The 18218-nt window shown below is 37.0% G+C and overlaps 1 protein-coding gene and 1 pseudogene across 1 annotated transcript; one reads left to right on the forward strand and one right to left on the reverse strand.

Moving 5' to 3' along the window:
• Window positions 1-2338: 2338 nt before the first annotated feature.
• On the reverse strand, window positions 2339-2856 carry LOC118521633 (large ribosomal subunit protein uL23 pseudogene; annotated as a pseudogene).
• Window positions 2857-3899: 1043 nt separating this feature from the next.
• LOC118521620 (olfactory receptor 5H2-like) lies at window positions 3900-11297 on the forward strand. The gene is made up of 2 exons (XM_036070306.2): window positions 3900-3917; window positions 10338-11297. Exon 2 carries the CDS (start codon window positions 10368-10370, stop codon window positions 11295-11297), a length of 930 nt encoding a protein of 309 aa, XP_035926199.2. The 5' UTR covers window positions 3900-3917; window positions 10338-10367.
• Window positions 11298-18218: the final 6921 nt, after the last annotated feature.

An 18218-nucleotide genomic window follows, 5' to 3' on the forward strand; every position in this document is an offset into this window, starting at 1 on the left:
GAACTACTTGGCATTTCTGCTAAAAGGGGAGAAAAGCAATGGTAAGTCAAAGGCACAGACTGACCTATGGATGCTCCCTAAACACACCCATGTGGTCACACCAGAATCTAGTTATTTCATATATCATATTAGTATCTCCTTTTATTTTATTATTTTTATTTTTTTAAATTTTTTTCTTATTTAAATTCAATTGATTGACATATAATGTATTATTTGTTTCAGGGGTATAGGTCTGTGATTCAACAGTCTTATATAATACCCAGTGCTCTTTACAACACATACCCTTCCCAATGTGCATCACCCAGTTATCCCATCCCTCCACCCGCCTCACCTCCAGGAACTCTAGTTTGTTTCCTATGATTAAGAGTCTCTTATGGTTTGTCTCCCTCTGGGGGCGCCTGGGTGGCTCAGTTGCTAAGCGTCTACCTTTGGCTCAGGTCATGATCCCAGGGTCCTAGGATCAAGCCCTGCATCGGGCTCCCTGCTAGGCGGGAAGCATGCTTCTCCCTCTCCCACTCCCCTTGCTGTGTTCCCTCTCTCTCTGTCAAATAAATAAATAAAATCTTAAAAAAAAAAAAAGAAAAAGAAATGGTTTGTCTCCCTCTCTGGTTTTACCTTGTTTCATTTTTTCTTCTCTTCCCTTATGATCCTCTGCCTTGTCTCTTAAATTCCACATATCAGTGAGATCATATGATAATTGTCTTTCTCTGATTGACTTATTTTGCTTAGCATAACACCTTCTAGTTCCATTCACATCTTTGTAAATGTCAAGATTTCATTTTTGATGGCTGTGTAATATTCCATTGTATATATACACCACATCTTCTTTATCCATTAATTTGTTGATGGACATCAAGGCTCTTTCCATAGTGTGGCTATTGTAGACATTGTTGCTATAAACATTGGGGTGCACATGCCCCTTCGGACCACTACATTTATATCTTTGGGGTAAATATCCAGTAGTGCAAATTGCTGGGTCATAGAGTAGCTCTATTTTCAACTTTTTGAGGAACCTCCATACTGTTTTCCAGAGTGGCTGCACCAGCTTGCATTCCCTCCAACATGTAGGAGGTTCCCCTTTCTCTGCATCCTCGCCAACAAATGTCGTTTCCTGACTTCCTAATTATAGCCATTCTGACTGGTGAGAGGTGGTATCTCATTGTGGTTTTGATTTGGATTTGCCTGATGCTGAGTGATGTTGAGCACTTTTTCATGTGTCTGTTGGCCATTTGGATGTCTTCTTTGGAGAAATGTCTGTTCATGTCTTCTGCCCATTTCTTGATTGGATTATTTGCTCTTTGGCTGTTGAGTTTGATAAGTTCTTTATAGATTTTGGATACTAGCCCTTTATCCTATAAGACATTTGCAAATATCTTCTCTGGTTCTGTTGGTTGTCTTTGGGTTTGTTGACTGTTTCCTTTGCTGTGCAAAAGCTTTTTATCTTGATGAAGTCCTAATAGTTAATTTTTGCCCTTGCTTCCCTTGCCCTTGGTGATGTTTCTAGGAAGAAGTTGTTGCAGCTGAGGTTGAAGAGGTTGCTGCCTGTGTTCTCCTCAAGGATTTTGATGGATTCCTGTCTCACATTGAGGTCTTTCATCCATTTTGAGTCTATTTTTGTGTGTGGTGTAAGGAAATGGTCCAGTTTCATTCTTCTGCATGTGGCTGTCCAATTTTTCCAACACCATTTGTTGAAGAGACCGTCTTTTTTCCATTGGATATTTTTTCCTGCTTGGTTGAAGATTAGTTGACCATAGAGTTGAGGGCTCATTTCTGGGTTCTCTATGCTGTTTTATTGATCTATGTGTCTGTTTTTGTGCCAGTACCATACTGTCTTGATGATTACAGCTTAGTAATAGAGCTTGAAGTCCAGAATTGTGATGCCACCAGTTTTGGTTTTCTTTTTTCAACATTCTTTTGGCTATTCAGGGTCTTTTCTGTTTCCATACAAGTTTTAGGATTATTTGTTTCAGTTCTGTAAAAAAAGTTGATAGTATTTTGATAGGAATTGCATTGAATGTGTAGATTGCTCTAGGTAGCATCAACATTTTAACAATATTTCTTCTTCCAATTCATGAGCATGGAACATTTTTCTATTTCTTTGTGTCTTCCTCAATTTCTTTCATGAGTATTCTATAGTTTTCTGAGTACAGATCCTTTGTCTCTTTGGTTAGGTTTATTCCTATGTATCTTATGGTTTTGGGTGCAATTGTAAATGGGATCGACTCCTTAATTTCTCTTTCTTCTGTCTCATTGTTTGTGTAGAGAAATGCCACTGATTTCTGGGTGTTGATTTTATTTTATTTTATTTTTTTTTAATGGTGAAAAAATTTAGATTTAGCCAGCTGGACTCAGTTTAGATGATTCCAGTTTTGTTGGCAATATCCAAAGCATCGTAGTCAGGAGCCAGTCAAACATATGCCTTCTTCTCTCCATCAGGCCTGATCAAGGTGTTGACCTTGGCCATGTCAATGTCGTAGAGCTTCATCACAGCCTGTTTGATCTGGTGCTTATTGGCGTTGACATTCACAATGAACACAAGTGTGTTGTCTTCTATTTTCTTCATGGCTGACTCAGTAGTCAGGGGGAACTTGATGATGGCATAGTGATCAAGCTTGTTTCTCCTGGGGGCGCTCTTTCAAGGATATTTGGGCTGCCTCCGCAGACGCAGTGTCTTGGGTCGTCGGAATGTTGGTGAGGTGCGGATCTTCTTCTTCTTCTTCTTCTTCTTCTTCTTTTTTGTGACTGTGGACACCTTTCAGCACTGCTTTCTTGGCCTTCAAAGCCTTTGCTTTGGCTTTGGCTTTGGGAGGGGCAGGGGCTTCCTTCTTAGCTTTTGGCGCCATCTTCGTAAAAGGGATTTCCAAGCTGGGTATTGATTTTATATCCTGCAACTTTACTGAATTCCTGTCTGAGTTTTAGCAATTTTGGGGTGGAGTCTTTTGGGTTTTCCATGTAAAGTATCATGTCATCTGCAAAGAGTGAGAGTTTGATTTCTTCTTTGCCAATTTGGATGCCTTTTATTTCTTTTTGTTGTCTGATTGCTGAGGCTAGGACTTCTAGTACTATGCTGAACAACAGTGGTGAGAATGGACATCCCTGCCATGTTCATGACCTTAGGGGAAAAGCTCTCAGGCTTTTCCTATTGAGAATGATATTCACTGTGGGTTTTTCATAGATGGTTTTTATGTTATTGAGGTATGTACCCTCTAACCCTACATTGTGAAGAGTCTTAATCAAGAAAGGATGCTGTACTTTGTCAAATGCTTTTTCTGCATCTATTGAGAAGATCATATTGTTCTTGTTCTTTCTTTTATTTATGTAGTGCATCACATTGATTGATTTGCGGATATTGAAACAACCTTGCAGCCCAAGAATAAATTCCACTTGGTCATGGTGAATAATCCTTTTAATGTACTGTTGGATCCTATTGGTTAGTATTTTGGTGATAATTTTTGCATCCATGTTCATCAGGGATATTGGTCTGTAATTCTCCTTTTTGGTGGGGTCTTTGTCCTTTTATTTTAATGAACGAATTTCCTAAGAGAAGGAAAAAAGGAAATACAGAAGGTATCAGAGTATGGACTTAAACTCCTTTCTCTAGAGCTTTCACTCTCTCTGTATTAAGCATGAATAGCAGTTTTTTTTTTTTTTTAAAGATTTTATTTATTTATTTGACAGAGAGATAGACAGAAGAGCACAAGCAGAGGGAGTGGCAGAGGGAGAGGGAGAAGCAGGCTCTGCACTGAGCAGGGAACCCGATGCGGGACTCGATCCCAGGACCCTGAGATCATGACCTGAGCCGAAGGCAGACGCTTAACCATCTGAGCCACCCAGGCGCCCCAAGCATGAATAGCAGTTTACAAAAGTATGTATACTGCATAATTTCCCTATCTGCAAACATGTGGATGTATGTATGCATGGACACTGTGCACAATAGTTAAAAGCATATGAAAGCAGTGGTAAATCTGACAAATAATGTGCAAAATCTCTACTCAGAAAAAGAAAAAAAAAGCTTTTCTGAATGAAATTGAAGAATACCTAAATAAATGGAAAGATGGGTTGGAAGATTCAGTATTGAAAAAAATGTCAATTCTCCCTAAATGCACCTACAGATTTAATAAAAGCCCAATAAAAATCACAGTAGGATTTCTTATAGAAACTGATGAAGCTGATTCTATTATTCACATGGAAATGCAAAGAATGCACAATAATAGTCAAGACCACTTTGAAAATGAACAAAGTTAGATGTCTAACAATATCTGATTCTAAGACTTCATATAGAACTTCAGTATCAAGACAGTGCCGTATTGTTGTAAACATAGACAAATAAATCAGTGAAACAGAATAAGGTCCAGAAATAAACCCATAAATACATGGACAGCTGATTTTACAAAGGTAAAAAATAATTCAGCAGAGAAAAGATAGTTTTTTCAACAAATTAAGCAGAAACAATTGGATATCTATATGCAAAAAAGGAACTCTGATCCAGATAATACACAAAAAAGGATAATAGACATAAATGTACAAAGAAATACAACACCAAAAGCACCATCCATAAAAGAAAAAAAATTTATAATTAACTTCATTAAAAGACTTGCTGTTCAAGAAATATTTCTAAAATAAAATGACAAACCAGAGAATTTCAGAAAATATGTATAAATCATTTAGCTGATAATGGACTCATATGCAGATATAAGGGGTGCTATCAAAACTAAAAAAATAGAAAACAAATAATCCAATTAAAAACTGGCAAAAGATTTGAATAGACTTTTCACTGAATATGGCATACAGAAGTCAAATAAGGGCACCAAATGATGCTAACCATCCTTAATCATCAGGGAAATGCAAATTAAAACTACAATGAAACACTACAACCTACCTATTAAAATAACTGAAATCGAAAAGACAATCCATACCATAATCAACAATACAGACCTTTTGTACTCATAGTGAAACAACAAAATGTGTTAGGAGATAAGGACATAACATTTAAGGGGGAAGGAAATTTCAGCCAAGTTTTGTTATGTTAAAAGCTACCTCTGGGGGTGCCTGGGTGGCTCAGTCAGTTAAGCCTCCAACTCTTAATTTCAACTCGTGTCAGGATCTCAGGGTCATGGGACAGAGCCCTGGACAGCTCAGCACAGATTTGGCTTGGGATTCTTTCCCCCTCTCAAATAAATAAATAAAATCTTTAAAAAAAAAAAAAGTACCTCTGCTCATCATGCTGCTTACTCAACCCTTTTGCAGAATATTCACAGTGAATCTTCTTTCATCTATGTTAATTTTTCACTTTCTCTTGCACTATCAACATTCTAAGAATGTTGGAAATCCAGGAAAATGGATTAATAAATCTATCAAAAAATACGTCTCTTTTCCTTGCCTATGTTGCTGGCCATGATGCAACTGGAGGTTAATTTTTTTTTAAGATATCAAATCAAATTGTCATAAACAAGTAAATTAAGTTTTATTTTTCTGAACAAATGTTCATTGGCAACTTTCTCTGTTGAGACAAATCTGAACCAAGTTTTAAATCCCTCAATAGTTTTGCATTATGTTAGGGTAAAGAATAAAGCCCCTGACCCATCCTCCAAGGTCCCTTGTGATTATATGCTGGCCTCCCTGACCCCAACTGGTTCCTGCCTGCTTCTCTCATAACATGCCAGCCACATTTACAATGCAGTGCTTCTCCTATGATCTGGGCTCTCTGATAATCTAGGCCCTCCAACAATAAAGGTCTTGTGGATGACACAAGACCAGAGGCAGCAATCACCGTGTTAGAAATGAAGACCCTCAGGCCCCTCCTAGATCTACAGACACAGAATCTGCATTTTAACAAGATTTCTCTCTAGGAGATTCACAGGCATTAAAGTTTGAGAAGCACTGAGCTATGGTACCTCTCACTGTGGGTGCTTTATCTTTGTTTCCCTTTGCACTTCCCCTGACCTTTGCCTACTATGATTTTTCATCAGATTTCAGCTTAAAGTGTGGAGTCAGGTCAAAGTCTGGAATGTGAGCTGCAGTTTGCGTGAGGAGGACCACTTTCCTTGGGGTTGGCTCCTGAAGGGAATCTAAATTCTGGCCTCAGTAAAATCATGTATGATTAAAATAAATCATGTATGATTAGCTCAGACAAGAACATATTGATCAAAGCACTCAGAACAACACCTATTTTATAGATACTGATTTGCATAAACATGTCAGAATTGTCATTTGGGGTGGAAAGCAGGAGCATAAAGTGCAATTTCTACTGTTGCAACTAGAACTGTATACGTGACACGATGTTTATGATCTCGCAGGCTGTAATGCCCGATGGGACTCCTGGACTTCTCATACAGATTCAAATCTGCAATGCCCAGAAGAACAGCTTAGTTTTGTCCTAAAGGGAACCCTCGGGTGCTATTAGGGGAATTTTAGCTCTTCATGCCTTCCTTTTCTGGCAAAAGCAAACAGTTGTTCAATTGGTTGACTCTTGTATTCAAGGCAAATTTATATAAACAGCATTTTGCTGAGTTTGGTGAATGAAGCCTCCAAAATGAATCAGTTTGCAAAGAGTTGCTGCCTGTGCTACGGTCATTCTGGTGCAACAAAATTTTTTTGCACTTGAGAAAGCCCAGCCTTGATAGGATCTCCATAATGTCTTAAGAGATATTGGTAAGAGATTGATTTATGTAATACTCATTGTTTTTTATAGAAAGTTAAAAATACTGTTACGTTTATAAATAATTTTGATTTGGTTTATAACATGACCAAATAGCAGGTTGAAAATGGGGAACAACTCGTATGATACTATATATTACCTAACTAGAATTTAAATAAAAATTTGAAACAAACTAGAAAAGAAAACAAATAGTGAATAATCTAATAATGTTTTACTATTGTGAGTAAAATCTGGGTAAGCAAAATGGCTCGAAGACTAAATTGCACTCTTTAATCATCAATCATAAGAAAATTATAATGACTCCATAGGATAAGCTTGGTGAACTAGAACGTTAGACAATTTAAAAATGGGCTTAAGGATTTAGGTCATAATGTTTCCCATGTAAGAAGTCTTTCTGATGATTCTGTTCAAAATGTTTATTCCATTTAATTAACCACATTCTCTGATTAAGCTTTTACGTTAAATCACTAAACTGTTCACCTGTGTATCCTTTCACCCACTTCTGACAATAATTTCATTGAGTAATTTATATATATACATAGGAGGAAAAATGCAGAAAATATCCCTCCAGGGTTCTTTCTACTTTCTGACTTAATAAGGGCTCAATGATTGAACTTGAATTTTCAATTATTTAGTAGTTTGGGATTGTATGGAGGGAAACCCATTCCAAATAAATATACATTCACCAATTGCAATCATTGGCATTGGCTATTTAGATTGCCTGGATTAGGTTCCAGTCTTTTGTTCGATTTTATTCTGCTAAAAACCTGGTGGAGAGGAAAGGGCTCTCAAGTAAAACGGGAATAGCTAGAGAAAGTCAGTTCTAATTACTGTAAAAACAAACATAAAGTAACTTTTAAATATGGAAAGAACTTTCAGCAGTGCTAGTATATTTGTGAACAATACAAAATTTCTGGCCTAAAATTAAAATGACAGTTTCTATTTCATACGCATTTTCCATAGAAAAATAAAGTTGGAATTTGGAATGAAAGAAATAGAAATGATACCCAGTATTGACAACTTTTAATGAAAACCAGAATTAAGACAAACATTTACCCCCAATCTCTGAGCTTTTCCCTTTATTTCATCTTCAGCCTTTCTCTGATACTTCCTCTATCTCTCTTCAGGGCCTGGCCTTTCCTATCCCTATCCATCTATGAATACACTATGGATACTCAGTGGGCAGCAGATGATCCCCACTGCTCCCCACATTCCTTGGAGCACCCTATTTCATTCTCCTCACTGCAGTGCCCCTTGTTTCCCATTCACTTCTTATTACTCTCTGACCTCAACTCTATCAGAAAATGGAAACTGCTCTCATGAAAGCCACTATGTGTCGACCTCTGAGAGTCCTGGACCTGGGGTGGCGAAGGAACTGAGAAAAAGAGATGACAGTATAGCAAGGCACAGGGGACCCCGAGCAAACAGCCCGAGGTGCCAAGGTTTATTTTCCATAATCTAATATACCTTCTACGATGATATAGGTCTATAATGATTTACAGCAGGGACTTAGTATAAGGCACATTCTTCCATGTACACAGGGTTAGTTAAGTGAAGCAGTGGGAGTGGAGAAGGAATAAAGAAATCTGTAACTGGCTGTGATCAATTAATTGTAAACACCATTGTACTCGGACCTTAACACAGGATAAGAGAACAAAGAAGGGAATGCACCGTGTGCTGTTTACAGCTGGCTTCCTATCTACAAAACATCTTCTGCTGTGTACTTTAGAACAGACCACACACATCCCAAGGGCATTTCACTCTGATCCTTTCGGGTTATTTTTAACCCTGCAATCTCGAGTTTTCTCAGAGATCTCGGAGACTGAATGAACATGCACCAGTGGTCGTTGTGGCGTTCTGTTTCCCACAACTATGAATCTTTTAATTCCACACTTAATGATCGCTGATCATTCCTTATTCCACCAGAGCACTTTTCACTTTTGGCACTGTACTTCACCTTGTCCTTCTTGAGTGTTTTTCTCTCTTTAATTCTGGAACACTCACCTTTCCTATTCCTTCATGTTTCTTTGATCACTCTGCTCAGTGTCCTTACTGGTCTTTCCTTTTCTTGTTTTGTCTAATCCAGAGCTCTTGGTTGCAAGAGGAGATGGGTTAAGTGAGTGGGAATTGGCTTTAATATAGAAATGCTAGGGGATTGGAGAAATCCACTGGAAAAATGGGCAGGAACACAATGCCAGAAAGACAGCCTGTCAAACAGCCAAAATCATGTCCCTAGTATATATAGCTTGATAAGAGCTTCTGTCCTTGCTCCTGGATGCAGAATGCAACAGCTCAACTGATAATGCCATTGTTGTGGGTGTAGGATACATTTTCTACTTTTCCCTTGGTTGATTTTGTAATCAAAACTCTCTTTTTTTTCCCCTGACCCTTTGTCTCCTTCTCTCCATATTCCAAATCCAGTGTAGGTGAGTTTGACTGGCAAACCTACATCAAGTCCCCTCATTCTAGGTGCTAGGGGATGGGAATGTCAACATCTATAACTTTTGGCCTCTAGACCAGATGACAGCTTTTTCTGCCACCAGGACTCATGCAGTAGAACATAGGATCAGATGTTATCCAACAAATACATCATGTATATCCATTTTGTAATCTCTTTAATAAAACTTCTTTGAGTTCCTTTCTATGTCCTCCTTCTTTTTACCTTATGCACACTCTTCAATGATGAATCATATATAACTATGTTTTTATTCACCTTAATGGCTCCCAGTCATCATTTCTATTAAGCTCTTATAAAACCATACTGCTGAATATATTTCACCCAGATGTTCCCAGAATGTTCCTTGCAAAAACTGGCTACCACACCTGAGTCCTCAATCTCAATTTTTGATGACCATCTACCCAGGCACAAAGTGTCTTCTTTTTCCTTCACTGACCACCTCCCTTCACATCTAATATGTCACTGAGTCCTAGTGACTGTACATTCTGGTTGACTTTGAGCTACCTCTTTGTCCTCCTCATTACTCCCAATATCATATCACACATAGTCTAAGAACTTCATATGCTGTTTAATCAACTGGCAACATTTATAAAATGCATATTATTACAACCAATTCATGACCTACCAAATCAATTTCTATTGTAATATCTCAGAATCTATATTTTGTACAAGAACTCTCCTAGATAATTTTGATGCATATTTTGGCTTGGGAATCACTGGACAATAATAACAACTTCCTGATTGGTGTCCTTTACTCTAGTTTCCTCTCCCTTCAGCCTATTTTCTACAACCAAACATTTAATTTAATAAATATCTTAGGATGCCACTTCCTTTCTTAAAATTTTCAGTCCCAACTTATTGTTTGAAGGATAAATTTGAAGATGTTTCACAGGGCATTGACTCACTGTACAATCCAGGCCCTTCTAACATCTTTACTTTTGTTGCCGCATCAGTGTCTTACACACAGAATTTGCCTACCTCATTCAATGGTTACCCCATAAATTTGCTCATGTTCAGAATGTTTTTCTTGTCTTCCAAATCTGCTTATTCTGCACATAGTATGAACTTAAATAGTTGTATTTTTCCAGTATAACAATTCCCACAAACAGTTGCCTTGTTAGAATAAATAAAATTACAGCCTACTGTATGATTTTATTTCAGTTACCCTCACTGAATTGTCTTTTATAAATCTTTAATGAATGTTCTTTTTAAATTTACCACATTTAATTTCAGAAGCCATCTATTAAGAATATGGAAACTAAAAATACAACAGAGCTGGAAGAGTTTGTTCTCACGGGACTCACATATCAACGAGAGTGGCAAATTCCCTTGTTCCTGGTGTTCTTGGTTATATATCTCATCACCATTGTGGGAAACCTCAGTCTGATTGTTCTCATCTGCAATGACCCTCACCTTCACATTCCCATGTATTTATTTCTTGGGAGTCTGGCATTTGTGGATGCTTGGATATCATCTACAGTATCCCCCAAGATGTTGGTCAACTTCTTTGCCAAGAATAAGATGATCTCTCTCTCTGAATGCATGATACAATTTTTTTCCTTTACAGTCAGTGCCACCACAGAATGTTTTCTCCTGGCAACAATGGCATATGATCGGTATGTGGCTGTATGCAAGCCTTTACTTTATCCAATAATTATGACTTACAGACTCTCCATGCAGCTGTTGATTTCATCATTTGTAGGTGGCCTTTTTCATGCCATAATTCATATAGGCTTTTTATTCAGATTAACCTTCTGTAATAGTAACATAATACATCACTTTTACTGTGACATCATGCCATTATTTAAAATTTCTTGTACTGATCCTTCTATTAATATTCTCATAGTATTTATTTTTTCTGGGTCAATTCAGATGCTCACCATTCTGATTGTTCTTATCTCTTACACATTAATTCTTTTTATAATCTTAAAAAAGAAGTCTCTGCAAGGCATAAGGAAAGCCTTCTCCACCTGTGGAGCCCATCTCTTATCTGTCTCTCTGTACTATGGCCCCCTTCTCTTCGTGTATGTGTGCCCTGGATCTGCACAGGCAGATGATCAAGATATGATGGACTCTCTATTTTACACCATAATAATTCCTTTCTTAAATCCAATGATCTACAGCCTGAGAAATAAGAAAGTTATAGATTCACTGAGAAAAATGTTAAAGAGAAATGCTTAGATTTCATACTAGTGTCTATTCTCCTTCCATTAAAATGACAAAATTGTGCCAACTAATGTTACTATGAGTTGAGTAGTATTTAATTTTTTTTTTTACAATTATAATTGTCCTAGTCTTTTAATGACTTAAGGTGGGAGAACCTAATATCTTCTTAAAATATTTGTGCATATTATTCAAATCACACAAGGAATTTTAAGCAAGTATTCGTATCATACTTAAATAATTAAAGCAGAAAACAAAAATGAAAATATTTCACAGGATTGTCTGTTCTTTGGTGTGACTTTATAAATGCATTAAGTACTAAAGTAGCATAGTGCCTCTGAACAGAACTTGATTGTGATGTCTTTAATGCATAAACAGCTGTATAGCCAAAATCCATGTTACATTTAACTGGATAGTGGAGGCAGATTTGTGTTTGAGTGAACAGAGGCAAATCCCAGGAATTCTGCCAGCCATCAAAAGGTTTCTCTTTCTACTTTATTTGGGGCATGGAGAATTTTACCTCTTTTGTGGATTCAACTCTGATATCACAGAGAAATAAAAAGAAATGGGAGCAATGAGGGAAGAAAACGACAAGGGTTTTAAGACAATGAAGAAAGCGTCAAGCAAAGAGATGCTCTTAAGTTAGTGTGCTTCTTAAAGGAAGTTAGAGGCAAGTTGCCTCCCTGTCTAGGATGCCTTCTATAGGCCCTTTCTAGCTGTGTTTGTCTGTTGTTGGGCAATCTAGACAACTTCACTAATAAAGAAAGCTAACAGATTCAACTGAGGATTTAAGTTGGGGTGGACATAGACAAAAGTGACTGAATAGGAAAGAATGGTTTCAAATTTCCTAGAAGTAAAAAGAAAAAAAAATTAAGCTAGAAAGATTAAGAAATCAATAATATGTAGTTTATTGGAATGTGCTGGTGACAATGAGGGGCTTTAAATGCATGTTACCAAAGTCCAAATAATGTTAAGATGATATAATGTCACAGTGAATGCCTACAGAGACATGAAAATCAACAAGAGTTAGAATGTTTTGTGCCTCAAAGTCCATAAATGTTAGTTTTCCTCACACTCCATTTGCAAAGTGTAATGAGTGATCCAACTTCAATCCACACCTACCCTTTCTCTCTACCACTGATTCCATACACAATCCTACTGATACCACTGAGGCTGTTATCCCCATAACTACCCACTTCCGGGATTTGCAAACTCTAATTACTTATCCTTACCTTCTTGCTGAATCTCTCTTACTTCCTGGACTTTGTAAATTTAGCTCAGATTAAATGATAACTCTTTTCAATAACATTTAATAGATTGTCTTTGCTACTAGGTCAGGTAGTATTATATATGGTATATTTATGTAGATCTCTCTCTATATACATATGCATAAATTTTTTGCTTGTGTGTAAGTCCAGATTATGTGATATAGATCTACTTAGATCTACACTTATATCTATATCCATATATCAATAAGTATCTTCTTCACCCTGCATTTGTTCACCCTGGAGTTAATTGAATTTTTTTAAAATAAACCTTGGTTTAATGTTAAAGTCCTTTCCCCCTAATTCTTCTAATGGACCTTGTGTTAAACCCATACACACCCATACACACAGTTACTGAAAGCCTTCTAGACACATCTCACTCTCTCAGTTCAACCTTTTGCCTCTATGGGTCTCTCCAAAGAGAATAAAATCCTCCATCCCACCCCACAACTGTCCATCTTATTTTGTAATTGAAATGATGTCTTTTCTTCAAGGTCTATCAGTTTAAATGTTAACTACTACCTTGATGCATTTCCAGATTACCATAAAGAGGATAGGAATGCATACTCACTTGAAGCATGTTAGTTTATTTATTCTTCTTAGATCACATTTGACCTTGTATAGTGCTTATTTTTGGGTTATAACTTAAAAGTCCTAGTATTCTTGTACTTGTGCAGTGCATAGGACAGTGGCTTACACATGAAATCCTAAGTAAGTATTTGTGAACTACTTGTGAAATTTAAAAAATGTGACAGCATGAATACATAAAACGCAGTAGACTGTGTCACTCTTTTTCAAATGGTAATGAGTCCAGGGAAATTGCTAGGTTCAGGATAGCTCCTGCAAGCTAGCTTCCCTTTCTGTTTTTTCATGACATGCTTGAGCATTATAAACCTAAAATGAATTCTTCTTCTTATCCGTAGAATTAGTTCCAGGAATGGAGTATGAGAAAATAATTAAGGAGAAGCCCTTTAATTAGATGCTTTTTAAAGATATAAGACATATAAGTATTTAAGACAAATATCATTATTAAAAAAAGAAATTTCATTATTGTGTATGTCTGGCAGTGCAGATCACAAGATTAGACCAGGTCATCTGTTCTATTTTTGTTTTCCTAGAGATAACTCCAAGTCCCAGCAAAGGAACTGAATGGATCAAAGGCTTTTACTCTTTAAACCCAGATAATTCATGTTATTGCATATGTGTGTAGTTTATTGATTCTTTGCTGTGTAATAGTCCCATCTTTCTGATTTTTCCTGTTAGGTATTTGGTTTTTTGTTCATTCATTGTTATGACCCCAAAACAAAAATAGTAATATAAATTACTACCGTGTATTTCTTCGTTCTCAGAAAGGTCTATTTTCCTAATTGGCTTTTTCTTTGAATGAGAAGTTTGACATCCACCTGTGAGTCTGAGCATGGTGTGTTACCTGTCAAGTCTTACTTTAGACTGGGTGAGTATGGAACAGTCAGCTGGGGGTCTCAGAAGCTCAGATTTCCTCTGTAGCCTCCTCTTGTATATTTCAGGTGTATAGATTCCTTTGCTCTGGTTTGAACTTAAGTAAAATACAAACAACTTTTTTTTTTTAAGATTTTATTTATTTATTTGACAGAGAGAGAGACAGTGAGAGAGGGGAACACAAGCAGGGGGAGTGGGACAGGGAGAAGAAGGCTTCCTGCTGAGCAGGGAGCCCGATGCAGGGCTCCATCCCAGGACCCTGGGATCATGACCTGAGCCAAAGGCAGACACGTAATGACTGAGCCACCCAGGCACCCCCTAACTACTTTTCCTTCCAGAAATTCACCAAAATCCCTTGTCCACTGATGTAATCCCATTCTCACTATTGTTACAACTCTATTCGTTTTGTACATTATTTTTGTCATATAAGTAGCATGTTGGGAAAGAGGTAAAATATGTATCTGCTATTTCAGACAAGATATTCTACTGCTTCCTTTAAAAAAACACTATGAAATTACATATGTGTTATTTGATAGATACTTAGATGTGAAGGATGGTATCAGAATGCTAAGTCTGTGTATTTGTCTGGAACAACTGCTACTGATGTGGATTAAGCCGTCCCTTGGAAAGACAAATAACCTACTTTGAATACTTTTTGTTATGAAGGTGTGTTCATTTTCTTAACCTGGAGGTTTAAAAGAACTCATAGTTCCTATAAAAATCTTCTGCACAGCAAAGGAAACTATCAACAAAACAAAAAGGCACCCTACTGAAAGGGAGAAGACATTCCCAAATGATATATCTGACAAGCAGTTAATAGTCAAAATATATAGAGAATTTATACAACTGAACATCAAGAAAACCCAAATAATATAATAAAAATGGGCAGAGGACCTAAATAGATTTTTCTCCAAAAAAGATATAGAAGACCAACTGACACATGAATGGATGGATGCTCAACATCACTAGTCATCAGGGAAATGCAAATCAAAACAACATGATATCACCTTACGTCTGTCACAATACTTAAAATCAAAACCACAGGAAATGAAAAATGTTGGTGAACATGTGTAGAGAAAGGGACCTTCATGCACTTGGTGAGAATACAAATTGGTGTAGCCACTGTAAAAAACAGTTTGGAGGTTCCTTAAAAAATTAAAAATAGAATTACTATATGATACAGTAATCTCCCTACTATTTACCCAAAGAAAATAAAAACCCTGATTCAAAAAAATATACACAACCTGATTTTATTGCAACATTATTTACAATAGCCAAGATATGGGAGCATCCCAAATGTCCACTGGTTGATGAATAGATAAAGAAGTGGTGTGTGTGTGTGTGTGCGTGCGCACGCACACACATATATAATGGAATATTATTCAGCCATTAGAAAGAATGACATCTTGCCATTTGCAACAACATGGAAGGACCTACAGAGTACAATGCTAAGTGAAATAAGTCAGTCAGAGAAAAACAAATGCCATATGATTTCACTCACATGTGGAATTTAAGAAATAATACAAATGAATAAAACAAAAAAAAGGAGACAAAAAAACATAAAAAGCAGACTTAAATATAGAGAACAAATTGGCAGATGAGAGGTATGTGGGGAGATGGGTGAAATACATAAAGTAGATTAAGAATATACTTATCTTGATGAGCACTGAGAAATGTATAGCATTGTAGAATCACTATACTGTGCACCTGAAACTAATATAATACTATACATTAATTATCTTGAATAAAACGTTTAAAATAAAATAAGTCATACTTCCATCTCTTTAAATATAAATAATATAGTATATATACACTTTTCTCATCAGTTTACAATACTTTTTACTGTTCAGAAGATTGCTAAGAAAATTATCTTAGATTGTATTCAAAGAAACAACAAAATTAGGTTAAGACAAACGCCAGTCAATACTAGAACAGTATTTCTCAATGTCTGCGTTGGAGACAAGCTATAGCAAAATCTTATCGAGTATGTGTATTCAGTATATGTCAAAATATCTCTGGTATAGACATTCATGTTGTTCTTTTACAAGGGTGGTTCTTAAACTATAGTGGGCATCAAGATCATGTGGAGAATTTGTGAAAACCTATTGATAGGCTCCATCAGTAGTGTTTCTGATTTAGCAATGTTAATGCTGTTGGTTTAAAACCATACTTAGGAAACACTGTTTTAAAATAAGCAGTGAAGCAACATTTTTATAATAATAAAATATTTAGAGACCAGTCAAAATGGAGTTTCTACACATTCTCTATCTCCTACTTAACCACAATCTGCAAATATCCTAAAGGTTTCTACCCTCTGCTTTGTACTTTCCTCCCTGCTTTGGGAGGGTGGGTCCAAATTTCCATGGGGCATTTGTTTCAAAGGATGAAGAATTGTGGACCTTTAAATAACTTTTCTTGGAAACCATGATTGAAAGTGCTGATAGCCAATCAAAACTCCATTGCCTCATTTAAATAATGTTAATGGATGGGACCTCAGTTCATATAAAAAAGTGAAATTTTAAGTAGAATTAACTTTTGGGATCATCATTCTCAATGACATTTCATATACCAGATGTTTCAGGGACGCCTGAGTGGCTCAGTCTGTTAAGCATCTGTCTTTGGCTCAGGTCATGATCTCAGGGTCCTGGGATCCAGCCCTGTATCAGACTTCCTGCTCAGTGGGGAGTCAGCTTCTACCTCCATCTAAATGGATCACTGTTGTGTGTCCTGATGACAGCATTCCTCCCTCTGGCTCGAAGATCTCTAGGCCACCAGAGCATAAGATCAAGGGAACATGAAGCAAAAATTATGCTAGTGGGCCCTTCAAAAATATGCTGGTGGGTTCCCAGGGGTAACAGTGAGTGGTGCCAATACCATACATTGAATGCAAACTCAGAAAATATATAGCCTTCTGGAGATACTCTAACGCTATAAGGTATCACCATCTAGTGATGCAATAAATGAGTCTCCAAAAAGGCTATTCCACCGTTCTATCAAACAAGTTGCTTCAGAATGGTGGGGAATAGGGTAAGGTCAGTGAATTTTATGAAAATGGGCCCTTTGCTACACTTCTTTGGCTGTGAAGTAAATTCCTTGGTCAGAAGCAATGTTGTATGTAATCCTACGATACTAGATAGTGGATAAGGAGTTCTGTTAAGCCCAAGATGTTGGTTTTGGTAGAATCAATGAATGAAGGTAGGATAAATCTTTATTTAGAATAGGTGGCTATTCCAGTAGGAGAAAAAAAAGCCACTTCCCTTTTATGATGGAAACTTTCCAATGTAATCAACCTGCCACCAGGTAGCTAGCTGATCATTCTAATAAATGGTGATAAATATAAGCGACTCAATGTTATCTCACCTCCTGGCAGACTGAACACTCAGCAAAGGCTGTAGCCAAGATGGCCTTAGTAAATAAAGTCCATGATGTGAACACATGCATGAATTCCTTCCCTGCCACTGGATCCTTTTGTTCATGAACCCACTGGATGATGACAGAAATGACTGAAGAAAGAAGCTGACTATTGTCCAAAAATAGGTCATTCCATCTACTTGATTTTTTAAGTAGTTCTCTGCTGAGGTCACCCTTTGATGATAGTTCTTTTTTTTTTTATCATTTTTTTATTATGTTATGTTAATCACCATACATTACATCATTAGTTTTTGATGTAGTGTTCCATGATTTATTGTTTGTGTATAACACCCAGTGCTCCATGCAGTACGCGCCCTCCTTAATACCCATCACCAAGCTAACCCATCCTCCCACCCCCCTCCCCTCTAGAACCCTCAGTTTGTTTTTCAGAGTCCATCATCTCTCATGGTTCGTCTCCCCCTCCGATTTCCCCCCCTTCATTTTTCCCTTCCTGATATCTTCTTCCTTTTTTTTTTTTTTTTTTTAACATATAATGTATTATTTGTTTCAGAGGTACAGGTCTGTGATTCAACAGTCTTATACAATTCACAGCGCTCACCATAGCACATACCCTCCCCAATGTCTGGACTTCAAGCTCTATTACAAAGCTGTCATCATCAAGACAGTATGGTACTGGCACAAAAACAGACACATAGATCAATGGAACAGAATAGAGAGCCCAGAAATGGACCCTCAACTCTATGGTCAACTAATCTTTGACAAAGCAGGAAGAATGTCCAATGGAAAAAAGACAGTCTCTTCAACAAATGGTGTTGGGAAAATTGGACAGCCACATGCAGAAGAA

Source organism: Halichoerus grypus, chromosome 1 (assembly GCF_964656455.1).
Source record: "Halichoerus grypus chromosome 1, mHalGry1.hap1.1, whole genome shotgun sequence".
NCBI lineage: Eukaryota > Metazoa > Chordata > Mammalia > Carnivora > Phocidae > Halichoerus > Halichoerus grypus.

Excerpts from the sequence above, each read along its gene's own strand:
- LOC118521620 (XM_036070306.2), top strand. The coding sequence starts at position 10,368 with ATGGAAACTAAAAATACAACAGAGCTGGAAGAGTTTGTTCTCACGGGA.